This window comes from Sus scrofa, chromosome 7 (assembly GCF_054392235.1).
Source record: "Sus scrofa isolate SSC_HxYL_T2T_F1_AM1 chromosome 7, Sscrofa_HxYL_maternal_Yorkshire_Landrace_v2.0, whole genome shotgun sequence".
Taxonomy (NCBI): Eukaryota; Metazoa; Chordata; class Mammalia; order Artiodactyla; family Suidae; genus Sus; species Sus scrofa.
In genome coordinates, this window is record NC_139389.1 from 63,767,634 (window position 1) to 63,785,082 (window position 17,449).

General features: G+C 44.0%; 1 protein-coding gene across 1 annotated transcript in view; it reads left to right on the plus strand.

Moving 5' to 3' along the window:
- TICRR (TOPBP1 interacting checkpoint and replication regulator) overlaps positions 1-17,449 on the plus strand; it is a 57,139-nt gene that overhangs the window by 38,231 nt on the left and 1,459 nt on the right. The window contains exons 16-21 of the mRNA XM_021098959.2: positions 9,481-9,571; positions 10,504-10,565; positions 11,681-11,815; positions 12,401-12,558; positions 14,186-16,358; positions 16,447-16,572. Coding sequence (XP_020954618.2) covers positions 9,481-9,571; positions 10,504-10,565; positions 11,681-11,815; positions 12,401-12,558; positions 14,186-16,358; positions 16,447-16,572 — 2,745 coding nt within the window. The remainder of the gene's footprint in view (positions 1-9,480; positions 9,572-10,503; positions 10,566-11,680; positions 11,816-12,400; positions 12,559-14,185; positions 16,359-16,446; positions 16,573-17,449) is intronic.

Genomic DNA, 17,449 nt, shown 5'->3' on the forward strand with positions numbered 1-17,449 from the left:
GCCACAGCAGCTCGGGACCCGAGCCGCATCTGCGACCTACACCACAGCTCACAGCAATGCTGGATCCTTAACCCACTGAGCAAGGCCAAGGATTGAACCTGTGGCCTCACTACAGATGCTGGCCTACACCACAGCTCACGGCAGCACTGGATTCTTAACCACTGAGTGAGGCCAGGGATTAAACCTGCAACCTCACAGTTCCTAGTCAGATTCAGTTCCACTGCACCACACTGGAAACTCCCAACACAAGATTGTTTTAAGTTGCAGGTCTCTTAATTGCATGTGCATCTCCAGCGTCCTGCATTTGTACCTTCCTCTTCTCACGGTTTTTGTTTTTGGTGGCATATTTCTGTGGATGATTTCCTATCTTTATTATGAGCCTTTACTGGTGAGCCTTCTCATTTGTAATTTTCTTATTTCTAGTTGTGGCCTTTTCTACCTAGAGTAGTTATTTTAGTATTTGTTGTTAAGCTGATTTAGGGGTGCTGAATTCTCTTAGCTTTTGCTTATCTGTAAAGCTTTTGATTTCTCCTTCAAATCTGAATTAGTGCCTTGATTGCATAGAGTATTCTTGACTGGAGGTATTTTTCTTTCATCGCTTTAAGTATATTGGGCCTCTCCCTTCTGGCCTGCAGAGTTTCTGCTTAAAAAAATCAGCTTATAACCTTATCAGGATCCTCCTATGTTATTTGTTTCTTTTCTCTAGCTGCTTTCAATATTTTCTCTGTCTTTAATTTTGGTCAGTTTGATTAATATATGTCTTGGACTGCTCCTCCTTGGGTTTATTTTATATGGTATTGGTTGTGCTTCCTGCATTTGAGTGAGTGAGTCCTTTCCCATGTTAGGGAAGGTTTTGGCTACTATCTCCAAATATTTTCTCTGGCCCTTTCTCTCTGCTCCTTCTGGCACCCCTATAATGCAAATGTTGGTGTGTTTAAAATTGTTCCAGAGTTCTCTTAGACTTTCCTCATTTCTTTTCATTCTTTTCTCTTTATTCTGTTCCATGTCAGTCTTCCACCTCACTTATTTGCTCTTCTGCCTCCTGTATTCTGTTATTGGTTCCTGCCAGTGAATTTTTTTATTTTGGCTGTTGTATTTTGCATCTCTGCTTGTTTAATCTTTAAATCTTCTGTTTCTTTTTCCTTTGTTTTTAGGGCTGTACCCATGGCATATGGAGGTTCCCAGAAGGCATTGAAGTGGAACTGTAGCTGCCAGCCTATGCCAGAGCCATAGCAACGTGAGGTCTGAGCCACATCTGCAACCTACACCACAGCTCATGGCAATGCTGGATCCTTAACCCACTGGGCGAGGCCAGGGATGGAACCCACATCCTCATGAATGCTAGTCGTGTTCATTAACCACTGAGCCACAACCGGAACTCCCTAAATCTTCTATTTCTTTGGTCAACGTTTCTTGTAATTTATCTCTTTGCCTCCAGTTTTTTCCCAGATTTTGGATCATTCTTGCTACCATTACTCAGGACTTTTTCATGGAAGTTGCTTATCTCCAGTTCACTTAGCAGTTCTTCTGGGGGTTTGTCTTGTCCCTTCATCTGGCTCATATTTCTCCATCTTTCCATTTTGTATAGCTTTTTTTGTAGTCTCCTTTTCACACGGTACAGGATTGTAGCTCCTCTTGCTTCTGGTGCTTGCCCTCATGTAGGTGAAGTTGATACAGGGGCTTGTGGCAGGCTTCCTGATGGGAGGGACTGGTACCTGCCCACTGGTAGGTAGAGCTGAGTCTTGTCCCTGTGGTGGCTGGAGCTTTGTCTCGGGTTGGAATTAGGAGGCTGTGTATCTAGGAGGACTTTAGGCAGCCTGTTTGCTGATGGGTGGGGCTGTGTTCCCAAACTGTTGGTTGTTTGGCCTGGGGCTTCTCAGCCCTGCCGGGTGGGGCCAAAGTTTTCCAAGTTCCCAGGCCAGGGATCAAACCTGTGCCACAGTGGCAACCCAAGCCACTGCAGTGACAATGCTGGATCTTTAACTCACTGCAACACAAGAGAACTCCAATACATAAAATATTTTTAATTTTGATGATACCCAGTTTATTTTGTTGTTGCTTATGCCTTTCTTGTCATATCTAAAAATCCATCAGTCAGAGTTCCCATTCGTGGAGCAGTGGTTAACGAATCCGACTAGGAACCATGAGGTTGTGGGTTTGATCCCTGGCCTTACTCAGTGGGTTAAGGATCCAGCATTGCTGTGAGCTGTGGTGTAGGTCGCAGGACGGCTCAGATCCTGTGTGGCTGTGGCTCTGGTGTAGGCCGGTGGCTGCAGCTCCGATTAGACCTCTAGCCTGGGAACCTCCACATGCTGTGGGAGCAGCCCTAGAAAAGGCAAAAAGACAAAAAATAATAATAATAATAAATTTTAAAAATCCATTACTCAATCCAGGTTTTATAGTTAACACTCTTACATTTAGATCTTTGTTCTTTTTGAGTTAATTTTTGTATATTGTGTAAGATGAGTACAATGTCATTCTTTTGCTTGTGGCTGTCTGGCTGTGCCAGTCCTATGTGTTGAAAAGACTGTTCTTTCCTCATTGAATTGTCTTAGCATCCTGCCTGGTCAGGTCAATTGACTATATATGTTAGGGTGTTAATTCTCTTTTAAATGTTTGGTAGAATTCAGCCATTTAATCTTATTTTGGGGAAGTTTTTTGTGATAGCTAATTTCATCCTTTTACTTATTATAGGTTTATTCAGACTTCGTATTTCTTCTTGAGTCTCTTTTCAGTAATTTATGTCTTTCTAGAAATTTGTTCATTTCATCTAGGTTTTCTTTTTTTTTTTTTTTTAACTTTTATTTATTTACTTTTTATGGCTGTACCTATGGCACATGGAATTTTCCGGGCTAGGGATTGAATTGGAGCCACAACCGTAAGCTTAAAATATAGCCATGGCAACACCAGATCCAAAGCACACCTGTGACCTATACCAAAGCTGTGGCAATGCCAGGTCCTTAACCCACTGAGCAAGGCCAGGGATCAAACTCACATCCTTATGGACACTTGGATTCTTCACCCACTGTGAACCACAGTGGAAACTCCTCATTATGACAGTTTTCTAATTTGTTGTCATACAGTTTTTCATAGTATTCCCTTATAGTCAGTCCTTTTTATTTCTGTCAGATTGGTAGTTTTACTCCATCTTTCATAGTTGTTTGTTCTTTTTACTTGGTCAGTCTATCTAAACGTTCATCAATTTAAAGATCTTTTCAAAGGACCAGCTTTTAGTTGTGTTGAATTTTCTATTTTTCTATTCTTGATTTCATTTACTTCCTATGTAATCTTTATTATTTGCTTCCCTGTACTTCCTTTGGTGTTAGTTTGGTCTTTTTCAGTTATTTAAGGTTAAGGTTTTACTGATTTTTTAAAATTACAGGCTTCTTTTTTAATACAAGTATTTATAGGTACAAATTCCCCTCTAAGCACTGCTTCAGCTGCATCCTGTTAAGTTTTGGTATATTGTGTTTTCAGTTTCATTATCTCAAAATATTAGCTAATTTGCCTTGTGATTTCTTCTCTGACCCATTGGCTTTTTAGGAGTGCGTAAATTTTCCCATATTTGTGAGTTTCCCAAAATTCCTTTTGTAATCTCATTCCAATCTCATTGTAATTGGAGGACATATTTGTATGATTTCAGTTTTAAATTTTTTCTTAAATTTTTTATTTTTTTAATTACTTAATGAATTTTATTACATTTATAGGTGTACAACAATCATCACAACCCAGTTTTATAGCATTTCCATCCCAAACCCCCAAGCTGTCTCCTTTGGAAACCATAAGTTTTTCAAAGTCTGTGGCTCAGTATCTGTTCTGCAAAGAAGTTCATTGTGTCCTTTTCCTAGATTCCTCATGTCAGTGAAAGCATTTGATGTTGGTGTCTCATTGTCTGACTGCCTTCACTTAGCATGATAATTTCTAGGTCCATCCATGTTGCAAAAAATGCCATTATTTCTTTCCTTTTAATGGCTGAGTAATATTCCATTCTGTATATGTACCACATCTTCTGGATCCACTCCTCTGTCAATGGACATTTAGGTTGTTCTTCGTTATTGCACATAGTGCTGCAGTGAAGATCGGAGTACATGTGTCTTTTCGAGTCATGGTTTTCTCTGAATAGATGCCCAGGAGTGGGATTGTTGGATCAAATGGTAGTTCTATTTGTAGTTTTCTGAGGCATCTCCATACTGTTTTCCACAGTGGTTGCACCAATTTACAATTCCACCAACAGTGTACTAGGGTTCCTTTTTCTCCACACCCTCTGCAGCACTTATTGTTTGTAGACTTTTTGATGACAGCCATTCTGGCTGGTGGAAGATGGTACCTCATAGTGGTTTGGATTTGCATTTCTTTAATAATTAGTGATGTTGAACATCTTTTCATGTGTTTTTTGGCCATTTGTATGTCTTTGGAGAATTGTCTGTTTAGATCTTCTGCCCATTTTTTGATGGGGCAATTTTTCGAGGCTTGTTTTATTGTCCTAACATTTGACGTGTTCTGGCAAATGTTTTGTGTGTGCTTGAGAAGAAGGTGGATTTAGCTCTTGGGTAGAATGTCCTATATATCTCTGTTACGTCTGGTTGGTTTATGGTGTTGCTCAATCTTCTGTTTCCTTGTTGATCTTCTGTGTAATTGTTCTATTACTGAAAGCAGGATATTATTGAAGTCTCCAAATAATATTGTTGATGTACCTATTTTTTTCCTTCATTTCTGTCTTTTTTTTTTTTTTTTTTTTTCATATAGTTTGAGTTTCCTACTGTTAGGTGTGTATATGTCTACTTAATGTATTGAACTTTTTTCATCTTTATTATAAATTTTTAGAACCTTTTTTATATTTAAAGTATTTAAACTTTTTTTTATAACTTATTGTAATGTACTTTTCTCTTTTGTGCCGTTTTTTGGCCTAAAATCTATTTTGTTTGACAATACTATAACCATGCCTGCTCTCTTTTGTATAAAATATTTTTCCTTATCCTTCTACTTTCCAACCTCTTTGTGTCTTTATATCTAAAGTGAGCTTATAGACAGCATATAGTTGGATAATGTTTTTAAAGATCCATTCTGCTAATTTCTGCCTTTTAATTGAAGCACTTGATCCAGTTACATTTAATGTAATTTAATGTAATTATTGATAGGGAAGGATTTCTGCCACTTTCTACTTATTTTCCATGTATCTTATATCTCTTTTGTTCTTCCATTTTCCATTACTGCCTTTTTTGTATTTAGCTGATTTTTTTTTTGTAGTGTAGTGTACCATTTTAATTCTCTTCATCTTGTCTTTTCTGTATATTTTCTAATTATTTTCTTAGTGTTTACCTTGGAGATTACAGTTAATATCTTAAACTTATCTTATTGAATAATACCAGCTTAGTTTCAGTAGTATACACTCTGTTCCTATATATTTCCATCATATTTAGTAAGTTTACCACCATTATTTCTTCGAATTTTTTCCTACCCTTTTTTCTTCCTTGCTCTTATTCTCAGACTCCCAGTATTTGTATATTATTATGCTTAATGGTATTCCACAGTCCTTTGGGCTGTGTTCATTTTTTTTCATCCTTTTTTCTTTCTGCTCAGATGGATAATTTTGATTATCTTATCTTGATGTTTATTGATTCTTCTGTTTTGCTCAAATCTGATGTTGAACCCCTCTAATGAATTTTTCATTTATTGTTGTATTTTTCAGCTCTAAAATTTCTCTTTGCCTCTGTTTTAGAACTTCTATTACTTTATTAATAGTCTCATTTTGTTTATGCCTTGTTTCCCCCCTTCTTTTAGTTCTTTATTTTTTTTCCTTGAGCTCTTTGAACATATTTAGAATATTTGATTTAACATCTTTGACCAGTGATTCCAGTGTCTGGGCCTTCTCAAAGGTGTTTTTTGTAAAATTCTTCCTTTTTTTTCTTAGGCATATTTTCCTGTTTCTTTATCTGCTTTGTAATTCTTTATTGAGAATATAGGTAATTTGAATATTATAGTTTGTTAGCCCTGGAGTTTAGATTCTCCTGCTCCTGAGGGATTGCTCATCTTTGCTTATTGAGGGCTGTCCACTTGCACCTTTTCCAACTGTTTTTACAAAGCGTGTATTCCTGGAGTTCCTGTTGTGGCACAGCGGAAATGAATCTGACTAGTATCCATGAGGATGCATGTTCGATCCCTGGCCTCGCTCAGTGGGTTAAGGATCTGGGGTTGCCCTGAGCAGTGTAGTCTCAGGTGTGGCTCGGATCTGGCATTGTTGTGGCTGTAGTGTAGGCCAGCAGCTGCAGCTCCAATTTGACCCTTAGACCAAGAACTCCTACATGCCGTGGGTACGGCCCTAAAAAGCAAACAAAAAACTTGTGTGGTCACTGGAGTTTCTGTTCTTTTATCTCTATGGCTAGCCAAGGACCTGACAGATATTTCCTTAAATGTCTGGCTCTAGAAAGGGAAAAACAAGAAGGTTTTCCTGTCGCTTCAAATCTTCTAATAGCTGCAGTGGGAAATGCTTCTACAGCCTGAGAGACCAGAAACAAAGACAGATGTCTGCACCAGCCTCCAGGGCTCCACTCTCCAGGGCACACTGACTGAACTGTGTAACCCCAAATTTGGAAGACGGGGTCCTCACTGTCTGCCCTGCCACCAGCCAACTGCTCCTAGAATATGGGCCGCTGTCCCCACAGCTGCCGTGTAGCTGAGGAAAGGAGGCTGGTAGCTGGTTCCTGTGTGTTATTCTGATCAAGTACTTCCCTGGTTGTCAAAAGTGTCTGGTCAGATTCCAGAGTTCTAAAACAGCTTATTCTGGTTATTTTTTCCTAGTTTACTAGTCATTTTGGAGGAGGGACCAAACCCTAGAGAGCTTCCTACCTCACTGTTTTGTGTGATGTCACTTTCCCTGAGGATTACAGTTAATATTTTATAATTTATCTAGTTGAGGTTAATACCAGCTTAGTTTTAGGAGTATACAAAAACTTTGCTCTTATGTAGCTAGCCCTATTTCCTACCCCCATCTTTGTGCTATATTGTCATACATCTTACATCTTTATACACTGTATGCCCATCAACACAGATTTATAATCATTTATAATCTTATATTTTAACTCAAAGGAGGAAAGAGTTACAAACAAAAATAATTTTATTCCATTTCTGCCTTTCTTTGTACCTTTACCACTGCTCTTTAATTCTTCATGTGGGTTCATGTTACTCTCTAGGGCCCTCTCATTTCAGCCTGAAGGACTCCTGGTAGTAATACTTGTAGGGCTGGTCTGCTCGTGTCAGATTTTCTCAGTGTTGTTTGGGGGTATTTTTTGGCAGGGTTGGGGGAAGGTGCTGATTTCTCCTTCGTGTTTGGAAGAATAGTGTTAACAGGATGTAGAATTCTTGATTGAGTCCTTTTCTTTCAGCCCTTTCCTTTGATCACACTGCCTTTTTGTCATCCTGTGTTTTTGATGAGAAATCATCTGTTAATTTTATTGAGAATTCCTTGTACATGACAGATCTCTTCTAATTTCTTGATTCTGTTAAGATTCTCTTCCCCTTTGGCTTCTGACAGTTTGATTATGATTTGTCTGGTGTGGATCTCTGACTTTATTGAGCTTCCAGGAAATGTAATGCCTTTCATCAGACATGGGAAGTTTTCAGCCAGTATTTCTTCAAATGTTTTTTCTGCTTCTTTATCTCCTCTTCTTCTGGAACTCCCACTGTGTCTATGTTGTGTTTGATTGTGTCCTACAGGTATATGAGACTGTTGACTTTTTTTTATTCTTTTTTCTTTTTGTCCCTCAGACTAGATAATTTCAATTACTTGTCTTCAGATTTGTTGATTCTCCCTTCTGGCACCTCATATCAACTACTGGGCCCCTCTAATGAATTTTTCTTTTTAGATAATGTAATTTTCATCTTTACAATTTCTGTTTGGTTCTTTGTTAACGATTTCTGTCTCTGGCAAGTCATGAAGCTCATACTTTCCTTTAGTTCCTTTAGTTCTTTAGATAGGATTTCTTGTAAGTTCTCTGAACATATTTCAGAAAGCTAGTTTAAAGTTTTAGGCTAATAAATCCAATATCTGGACTTTCTTAGGTTGGTTTTACTGAATGATTTTCCCCCTCTTGTGCATGAGCTATACTTTGTTTCTTGACTCATTTTTTTTGTTGACAACTAGGCATTTTAAATAATACATTGAGTCAACTCCGACATCAGACCTGGGCAGGGTTGTTTTTACTGTTACTGCTTTTGTTTACTTTCCTGACCTCATTCTTTCAAGTTTGTATTCTGTCATATACAGCTGCTGAAGTCTCTGCTTAGTTAGCTGAATGGGCAGCTAAGGGCTGGACAGAGATTTCCTTACATGCCTGGAAATAGTAAGTTTCCTAGCCTTTGCTGAGGGGCGCTATGTGTGCAGTGGCTCATGTCTTTAGTACTCAGTCAGGCATTTTACAACTCTGCATTCTGTTTTCCAGAGCTTCAAGGTCAGCCAAAGGTAACAGCTGAGGGCCTTCTTGGTCCATCCTGGGCGTGCACACACATGGACTGCACGTGGACTTTTAGGTTCCCAAGAACGTGTCAGCAGTTAACAGTGTCCCCTTTAGACATCTCATTTTCTAGTTTTCCAGTCTACACTTTGATTAGCCCCAAGTGGTTTCCCCAAGTGTTATCACCACCTCCAGCAGCTGTGATGTTTATAGTTGCTGCTGATTGTTTTCAGTAGTAAATGCTCCCTGGGAAAAGGTTGTTTGCACCAGATGAATTCTGAGGTAGGTCAAATAGAGACAGGTCTTATGAGTGGGATTTTCCAGGGAGCCGCCAGACAGGCCCGCTGTGACAGTTATCTGGGAGTGGGGTTTTGGAGGAGCTTGGATCCCATTCTCCAGAAGCTCCTGGGCTATTGGTTTCACTGTGATTGTGGGCTATTGAATCTCAAGGTCTGGGGCAAGTTCCACAAAGCTTGCTATTCTTAGTGAGATTCAGCTGTTTTTGTTGAATAAACTACTCCCTGGATTGTTGCAGATTTCCAGAGTTCTGGAAATAATGATTTTGACCATTTTTGCCACTGTGCTCATTCCTGTTATGAGTTTTTTCAAAGGTCTTTATTCCTCATTCCCACTGACATCACTCCTCTTTCTAGTCATTTTTATCTCCCTTAAAACCAGTCCTCCCATTAGTAGTCTGTCTAATTGAAAAAAATGTATGACAGCTAGATTTATCTTTAAATATATTAACATTCCATGGCATATCAGCATTTTCACATGCTTAAGAACTACCAACTAGGTGGACAGATGTGTTAACACTAATGAGTGAGCACTTTTAATAATACTTTACATTGGCTTACTTATTATTAAACTCTAATAGTGCTGCTACTAAAATGTTCTATCATGTTAAATTAGACCATGGTCCACAAGACCATTAAGAGCCACTCCAGCTAAGTTAGAAGCTATATTTAAGTTGAAGCTGTTCCCTCTGCCTGGCTGCTCCTTGATAAAATTCGCACTGTTTTCATTTTAGGTTTTCACAAGCTGCTGACTAAGAGTGTGGCTGAGACTCCAGTACATAAGCAAATCTCCAGAAGGCTACTTCATAGACAGATCAAGGGCAGGTGAGGGACATCCTTGTCTAACTTCTTCATACACCTACGCAGCCCTCCTAATCTCGTGGGTCACTGTTTACCTTCTCATGCCCTTCGTGACTTAAGTCTTTGTGATTGGCCTCTGTTACTTGGCATATATCAATAGTTCATTCTGTTTTATTGCTGAATAGTATTCCGTTGAGCGGCTATTCCACAATTTGTGTTGACATGGGTAGGGAGGGAGGCTCACTGCCTGGGAAGGCTGGAGGCTTGGGGTCCCAGCTTAGCCTGTTCAGACGGGGGTGTGGTGGGGCCACAGTTCTCCTGGTAGTTGGTTGGAGTAGGGCAGCTCTTGTCTGAAAGTCTGTCTTGCTTGGCTGCCCCTTTTCCTGGTTCTTTGGCTAGAGAGAGCTAGCTTTCCTTAGGGCAGTTTCCGTTTGCACTTCTTGGTGTATCAGAGAGCTGTTAGCTTCTCAAGCCCCCAATCCAGGATCTATGAAGCAAAAAGGAAACCCCGGGAGCTTGCCGCTCTCTCCTCAAGTCCTGAGGTCCCCGCCTCTTCTCTCCACTTCTGAGAGTCTTACACTTGGCTTTACATGTAACATGCGGGGTTCTTAGCTGTATGTAACCATGTGGATGAGAAGTGCATCTGCTCCTTCTTGTCCAGGCTTCATCTAGACATTGTGTGTGGATTTTACACACTTGTGCAGTTTATGTGCAGGGTCAATTGCAAGAAGTGAACTCGTGGGTCAGAAGATGTACATGTTTTTAATTTTGATGTTGTAAAACTGCTTTCCAAAAAAAACTGTTGTAACCATTTCACTCTTGACAGTAGTGTATGAGGGCTTGCCAATGTGGTGTCATCAAGACCTCCTGTGGTCCTGTGAGGTGAGAGGCTGTATCTCTGTAACGTGTTAATTATGACTGATACTGAATAGTCCTTGTGCTTGTTGTTCCTCCAGATCCTCTGATCCCGGTCCTGATATTGACGTTGTTGAAGAGTCTCCGGAAAAAGGAGAAGATGGTATTATCTAGTTTTGTTTTTGGGGAGGGGGGGGTTCTATTTTTGTGTGTTTTATCTACTTTCTGTGAAAGCCTTTTTTTTTTTTTTTTTTTTCTTTTTTTGTCTTTTTAGAGCCTGCACCCACAGCATATGGAAGTTCTCAGGCTAGGGGTTGAATCAGAGCTATAGCTGCCAGCCTATATCACAGCCACAGCAACACTGGATCCGAGCCACGTCTGTAACCTACACCACAGCTCATGGCAACGCCGGATCCTTACCCCACTGAGCAAGACCAGGGATCGAACCTGTGTCCTCATGGATACTCATCAGATTTGTTAATCATTGAGCCATGACGAGAACTCCTGTGAAAGCCTTTCTGTACTTGTGGTGTCACTCAGCATATCCTAAGATATTTTACAGACATGACGGCTCTGGGCCCACAGTATATGTCAGTACATGTTTACTGGTAAATGGTCTTTTACACAGAATGTACTGAGAGTTTCTGAGAAGTATTTTTACAAAATATAAATGAGATTCAGAGCAAAAGCTCAACTATGTTAATATAAAGTACTGTAGCTTATTTTTAAACATGATGAATGAGGGGGTTTCCAAACACTAACTCCTTTTTTTTAAATCAAGTAGTTAATGTTTAGTGTAGAAAAATCAGAAAATTTAGAGAAGCCAAAATCTTAATTATCAGTAAATAATCCTGTAAATTAGAAATACTCCGTTAACATTTAGCTTTAATATTACTCTTACAGGGTTTGCTTCTATACAAATATATGTATAAATATGAAAACCATGATTTTTAAATTTTTAGCAAAAGTCACGCTATACTTTACAAACCTTTTTTTTAGTCTATACCACACTTAAAGGTGGCAGTTATGAGACATCTGTAGGTTAATACAGTCTAGGCGTCGTTTTTGGGTTTTTTGTGTTTTTTTCACTTTGTTGGGACCACGTATCTTATCCATATTGGCTTTGTCACAACACTTCAGAGATCTCAAAGCCAGTACCTTGTCAAATATCCATCTTATACATGATGTTACGTAAATCTTATCCATTTCATACATGGGAAAATGTCATGTGTGTTTTGCATTTCTTACTGGTTACTAACTACGATTCTGGTTTTATAGAAGTAAGTTTGAGACGAAGTCCTCGAATCAAGCAACTGTCATTCGGCAGAACAAATTCTGGTTCCTTCTACTCTGTGTCTCAGCCAAAGTCTCGAAGTATACAAAGAGTTCACTCCTTCCAGCAAGTCAAGTCAGGTAACATTCTTTCCTCCCTGTCTTCGGGGGTCCACACGAACTTGGTGGGAGGTATTCTTGGGAAAAGAAGTATGAAATCTGACATTTTCTTACTTGACACTGGGGGGAGTAGACTAGATATAAATATTTGAGGTTCAAGGTGATGGACCAGATGAACAGTCCATGGCCACCGTCATCAGTCATCTCCTTGGATTCATTTGCACAGCAGGTTGTCCACACTGTCCTTGGGGAAATTACCTGTAATTTCCACCCTATGTTCAGATCCTACCAAAAGATATCCCCAGGTGGAAGGTGCTGTCTGTATGTCCTTCTTTTATCCATCATTAGCTTGGATCATCAGATGTGTCTTTTTATATTTGTCTTTGTAAATTAAACTATTTCAGTTGCCTACATCTCCTAACATAGAGACTGTGCTTAATATGCAGTCTTAAAATTCAGGAAGGCACATCATTGCCACTGCTGTCAATTAGGTGGCTCTCAAAAAAGATGAGGTGTCCTCTCTTTTGTATGGACTGGCTGTTTATGAGTCTTGGGGGAGGAGGAGTTGAGAAAGAATTCAATATTGCCACTGTTTTTGACTTGCAGACCAAAGAGAAAATTCTCCAATCCAAAGTATTCGGTCTCCCAAGAGGCTTCTTTTTGGGGCAGTGTCTGAGATGATCAGTCCCTCAGAGAAGGGTTCAGCTCGAATTAAAAGGCCTTCAGGAAACACAATGGATTCTGCAATGCTTACAGCTTATCAGGTATAAAATCACTATGATGTTTACAATAGTCTGAGGAACACAGAGACATGGACGAGGAAATCCCCTGAGTCCATCAGGGAAGAGAAAATAATCATAGAGATGAGAGTTGGTTGGGGTTGACCCAAAGGAATGATTTGTGGGGGGGGGGGGGGGACTTAGGGTAGCAGCTCGGGGGTTGGGGACAGAAAGGGCTCATCTACCATTTACACTGGGCACCACGTATGCCCCTTCCTGCGATGGTCAGTGTCATTTATCTGGTCTGTTAGATTGCCCACTGGATCCAGTTAGAAACCTGGGAGTCCCTGGATGTCTCCCTCTCTTCAGGCTTGCTTGCCTAATCAGTCCTGCCCGTCTTATTGACAGACTATCTCATACCCATTCCCTCTTCTCCATCCCTGCAGTTCCTGCCCAGAACACTTCCGCAGCCTTTTCCCTCTCACACCCATCCTGCCCCAGTGGTTAGAGTGACCTTTGTGACCCCATCAGATGCTCCTCTGACCACATGACTTTGCTTGAAGCTCCACAGACGCTTCATCTCTTAGAAAAAAGTTTTCCTGAAATGGAACCCTGCGCTCAAAAGTAATCATCTTTGTTTGGAAACCCACAAAACTGCCTAGAGGAGGGGGAGGACCTGGAGGGAGCAGTGGGGAAGAGTTTGAAAACCAGAGATCTACAGGACCATGTTCGTCTCCTCCCTGGTCTGCCCCCTGCTGGCCTGGCTGGCCTGGGTCCTCACGCCTGCTTCACACTCCACCTTCCCAGCAGCCTAGGACATAAACAGCTGCTGCTTTTGACCTGTGTGCCTCTGTGTGTTTTCTGTGGCTAAGTTCTCCCCGACATGCCTATCTTTTGTCCCCATTCTTTAAGACATGGCCTGCTATTCCTGTTCCCTCTCCTGCTCGCCAGGTTAGACAGCCAGCCCTGCTTGTGCTCCCCCTGTCACTGCATGGGCCACTGTATTATCTATCTGGGCCTCACATGAAATGATCAAATAAGATTAAACAATAGGTGTCTGACCTCCTCACCCGCTGGAGTATTTAACTGCATTTTTGTTGAGAAGGAAGGGAAGTTTTTGGTTGGGGAGTGTCCTTTCTGAGATGTTAAATTTGTTGCTGTGCCTCATATGTCCATGGCCTGCTATGCCCGTGGATTCCATGTTCCCTCTCACCTCCTGCACATGGCAGGTACTTGAGAGCACGCGTTGAATGCCAGCGAACAGCATGTGATGTGGCTCCTAGAGGCTGCTTTAGGCTGAGATCAGAAATAGTTCCCAGTGAAGAGCAGAGATTACTAAACACTCTTTAGAGAATATGGGTTACAGAGTTCCCGTCAAGGCACAGCAGAAACGAATCTGACTAGGAACCATGAGGTTGTGGGTTTGATCCCTGGCCTCGCTCAGTGGGTTAAGGATCTGGTGTTTCCCTGAGCTGTGGTATAGGTTGAAGACACAGCTTGGATCGGATGTTGCTGTGGCTGTGGCGTAGGCCGGCAGCTGTAGCTCCCGATTGGATCCCCTAGCATGGGAATCTCCATATGCTGCAGGTGAGGCCCTAAATAAAAAGCAAAAAAACGAGAGAGAATATGGGTTATGATGTTCAAACACTGAAATATGCAACTATCATTACAGACTCCTGAGAAGAGGTCCTGGAAATGTCCAAGTTCTAAAGCAACGCCAAGAAGATACCCTCATACACCGCAAACTCCACTGCGCACCCCGGAGAGGCTGCAAGGCTCCCCTGCAGAGATGACCCCAGCCAAACAGGTCATATTTAAGGAGTTCTTAAAAGAGGACTCCTCACACAGCTGGGATTCACCATGTCAATCAAAAGTCACTCCTCGGAAAGGACTCTCCCTAGTAGAAGGTGCTTCTCCTCTTAAAACGATACTGAGAACTCCCCAAAGGCCAGGTAGTCAGCCATCTAGATTTTTGCAGAATTCTTCCTGGCCATCTTTGGTGAATTCCAGTCCAGAAAGCACCTCCTGTTCAGCAGCCGTGGTTCCATCAACTGCCCAGACCAGGGGTGAGTGTCTTACTCCCATCAGATACTCTCCTCGAACACCTTCGAGGGCGGCAGCCCTAAGGGTACAAGGAGAAGCCGCCTTCATGGGCACGCCACCGACTCAGAAACACCAACTCCCCTGGGGCTCCGCAGCATCTCAGGCAGAGAAACTGGCACGGCAGAGGAAGAACGAAGCTGTCAAAACCCCAGGCAGACCAGGGGACACAGCTCTGACTTCTCCAAAGAAGCCCCTTACCTCTTCTTTATGTGCTGTTTCCAAGAGCCCTTTTAGGAAATTGCCTGTAGACTCTCCTCCCCCTGGAGAACAGGATTGGCGAGAGGTCCAGAAATCAGCCAGCACAGCCCCATCTCCCTGCTGTCCTCCTTCGACGCCCTCCAAGATCTGGCAGAGAGCCGGGCCCGCCCCCCGGCCTCCGCCTCCCCCTTCTAAGACTGGGACAGGACCTAGAAAGGCCTCTGAAGCTCAAAGCCACTTCCTGGAAGGCCAGCCTCACAGTTCTGCTGCCCTGAGGGCTGCCATGACCGACAGCCCAGCTCCCATCACCAACAGCCCAGCTCCCATCACAGACACGAGAAAGAAGCAGGAGGAAGCCGCCCTCTCCCCTCTACCTTCTCCCGAAAGCCATAGTCACCATGCGGCAGACTTCGGGGATGACTGGTGTGCGTCCCCTCAGCTGCTTACTGCCGGAGACTCGGCCTTTCTCACTCTGCTGGATGAAGCCCAGCACCGCGGCAGTGAAAACTTGAAAAGCAGCGTTGACCCCGTAGAAGAGGGCGAGGCGTCCAGAACGGTGGCTGCAGATGAGAAGCCGTCACCGCCTCACCCTGGCATTCCTCCGCCTTCTCCCTCCTCCGAGCCCAGCTCCCCTGCGACCCCCTCCTATGACCTGCGCTGCACCGCAGGCAGGAGGCAGCGCCGGGCTGCCGCCCAGCTAGAGACTCTGCGAGCAGCGTCCTGGCCCTCCGGGGCCTCCCCCGGCCCACAGACCTACGAGGTGGAGCTGGAGATGCAAGCCTCCGGTCTGCCCAAGCTGCGGATTAAAAAGGTGGACCCCGGCTCGCTGTCCGAAGCCGAGACCCTGCGAGGGGAGGAGAGCGCCCTCCCCGGGCTCAGCATACCCAGGCCCAGCAAGTCCTCAGGCAAACCCGAAGCCACCTACCTGTCACCCCCCTGCCTTCGTCCCTCGCATAGCACCCCCGGCAAGAGCAGGGGACAGACCTATATCTGCCAGTCCTGTACTCCCACCCGCTGCCCCTCCAGCACCCCCTCTCCATTTCAGACAGACGGTGTCGTTCCTTGGACACCGTCCCCCAAGCACAGCGGGAAGACCACCCCCGACACGATTAAAGACTGGCCCCGCAGGAAGAGAGCGGTGGACTGCAGCCTCGGCCCATCTGCAGGGAGGGGCGAGGTCAGTGGGGACTTCCCTGGGGGCATGTGGCTGCTGGAGCCAGAGGGGAAGGAGCAAGGCCTTGGACTCAGCATCACCAATACCCCCATCCTGGGGGACTTTGAGCTCGGAGTGTGTAAGCTGCCAGACCAGTCGCCTCCCAGGGACAGTGTGCCTAAGGCAGAGGAAGCCGCCTCCTGGGGACAGTTTGGGCTGGGGTCCAGGAAGAGATTCCTTTCAGCAGAGGGGGAAGCTGAGGGTCAAGCCAAAAGGGTCTGCGACGAGCAGAAAGGAGACTCAGAAGTCACTAGGAGTGAGGAGACATCTCCAGGCACCAGTGCGCGGCAGCTTCCCTCCTCGGGAGAGGATGACGAGGTGTTTGCTTCAGGTGAGTCTGCCCAGCAGTTCCACGAGGATGCGCCTTTCGGGAAGGCTCGTCTGGGCTGCGGGCTGCGCTGACTGCGCTGTCGCTTCAGGTGCCACCCCGCCTCCCAGCTATGCCGTGAGGAGCTGCCTCTCTGCCAGCAGTCTGCAGGCGCTGACCCACTCTCCGCTGCTATTCCAGACGAAGATGCCCTCCTCTCGGGGGAAAGACGCCAGAGGTAATTTGTTGAAGCTTGAGATGTTACCAGGATCAAACCTCCATCCTTGTGGTGACCCCTGGTGGCTTGGGGCTTGCAGTAGTTGCGTCTTGGAGGAGCTGTGGGACCCACCCAGTGTGGGATGGATGGGTTCATTCCTGCAGTGTGGTGTGTCCTTCCCAGAGAAATCCGCATTAGGACTTCATGGGAGTTCCCATCGTGGTGCAGGGGAAACAAACCCAACTAGAATCCAGGAGGACCTCGGTTCGATCCCTGGCCTCGCTCAGTGGGTTAAGGATACAGCATTGCTGTGAACTGTGGTGTAGGTCACAGACTTGGCTCGGACCCCACGTTGCTGTGGCTGTGGCGTAGGCCGGCAGCTGTAGCTCTGATTCGACTTGTAGCCTGAAAACCTCCATGTGCCTCGGGTTCGGCCCTAAAAAGCAAAACAAAAAAACAAAAAAAAAAATTTTCATGCATTTGAACGTGAACCTCTCAAAATCCTATCAGATGACTTCAGTTTCTTGAAGATGGTGACCAAGGCGGGCACACAGTCACTTACTGCTCATCTGTGGTCACTGCGGCCTGAGGGGAGAGCAGCACGCATGGCGGGTGGTGTGTGGGGAGCCAGCCATTTCCCTGAGGGGGTGATGCCCGTGTCCCTGTACGTGTGCTCTGAGAAAGGACTGGCTACTGTCATCAGCCTTCAGAGTCTAGGAGTCCCCTTGACCCCCCTGGAAAGAGCAGGACTGAGCCTGTTAACTGTTAGGTTTCCTTCTGCTGCTGGGACTGAAGGGGGAGGGCAGCAGTGGGAGGGGGGTATGTATACACAAAAGAAATTGGTTCTCTTCTGTCCAGACCTTGGTCTAAATCACCAAAGAGCAAAACCCCCACAGAT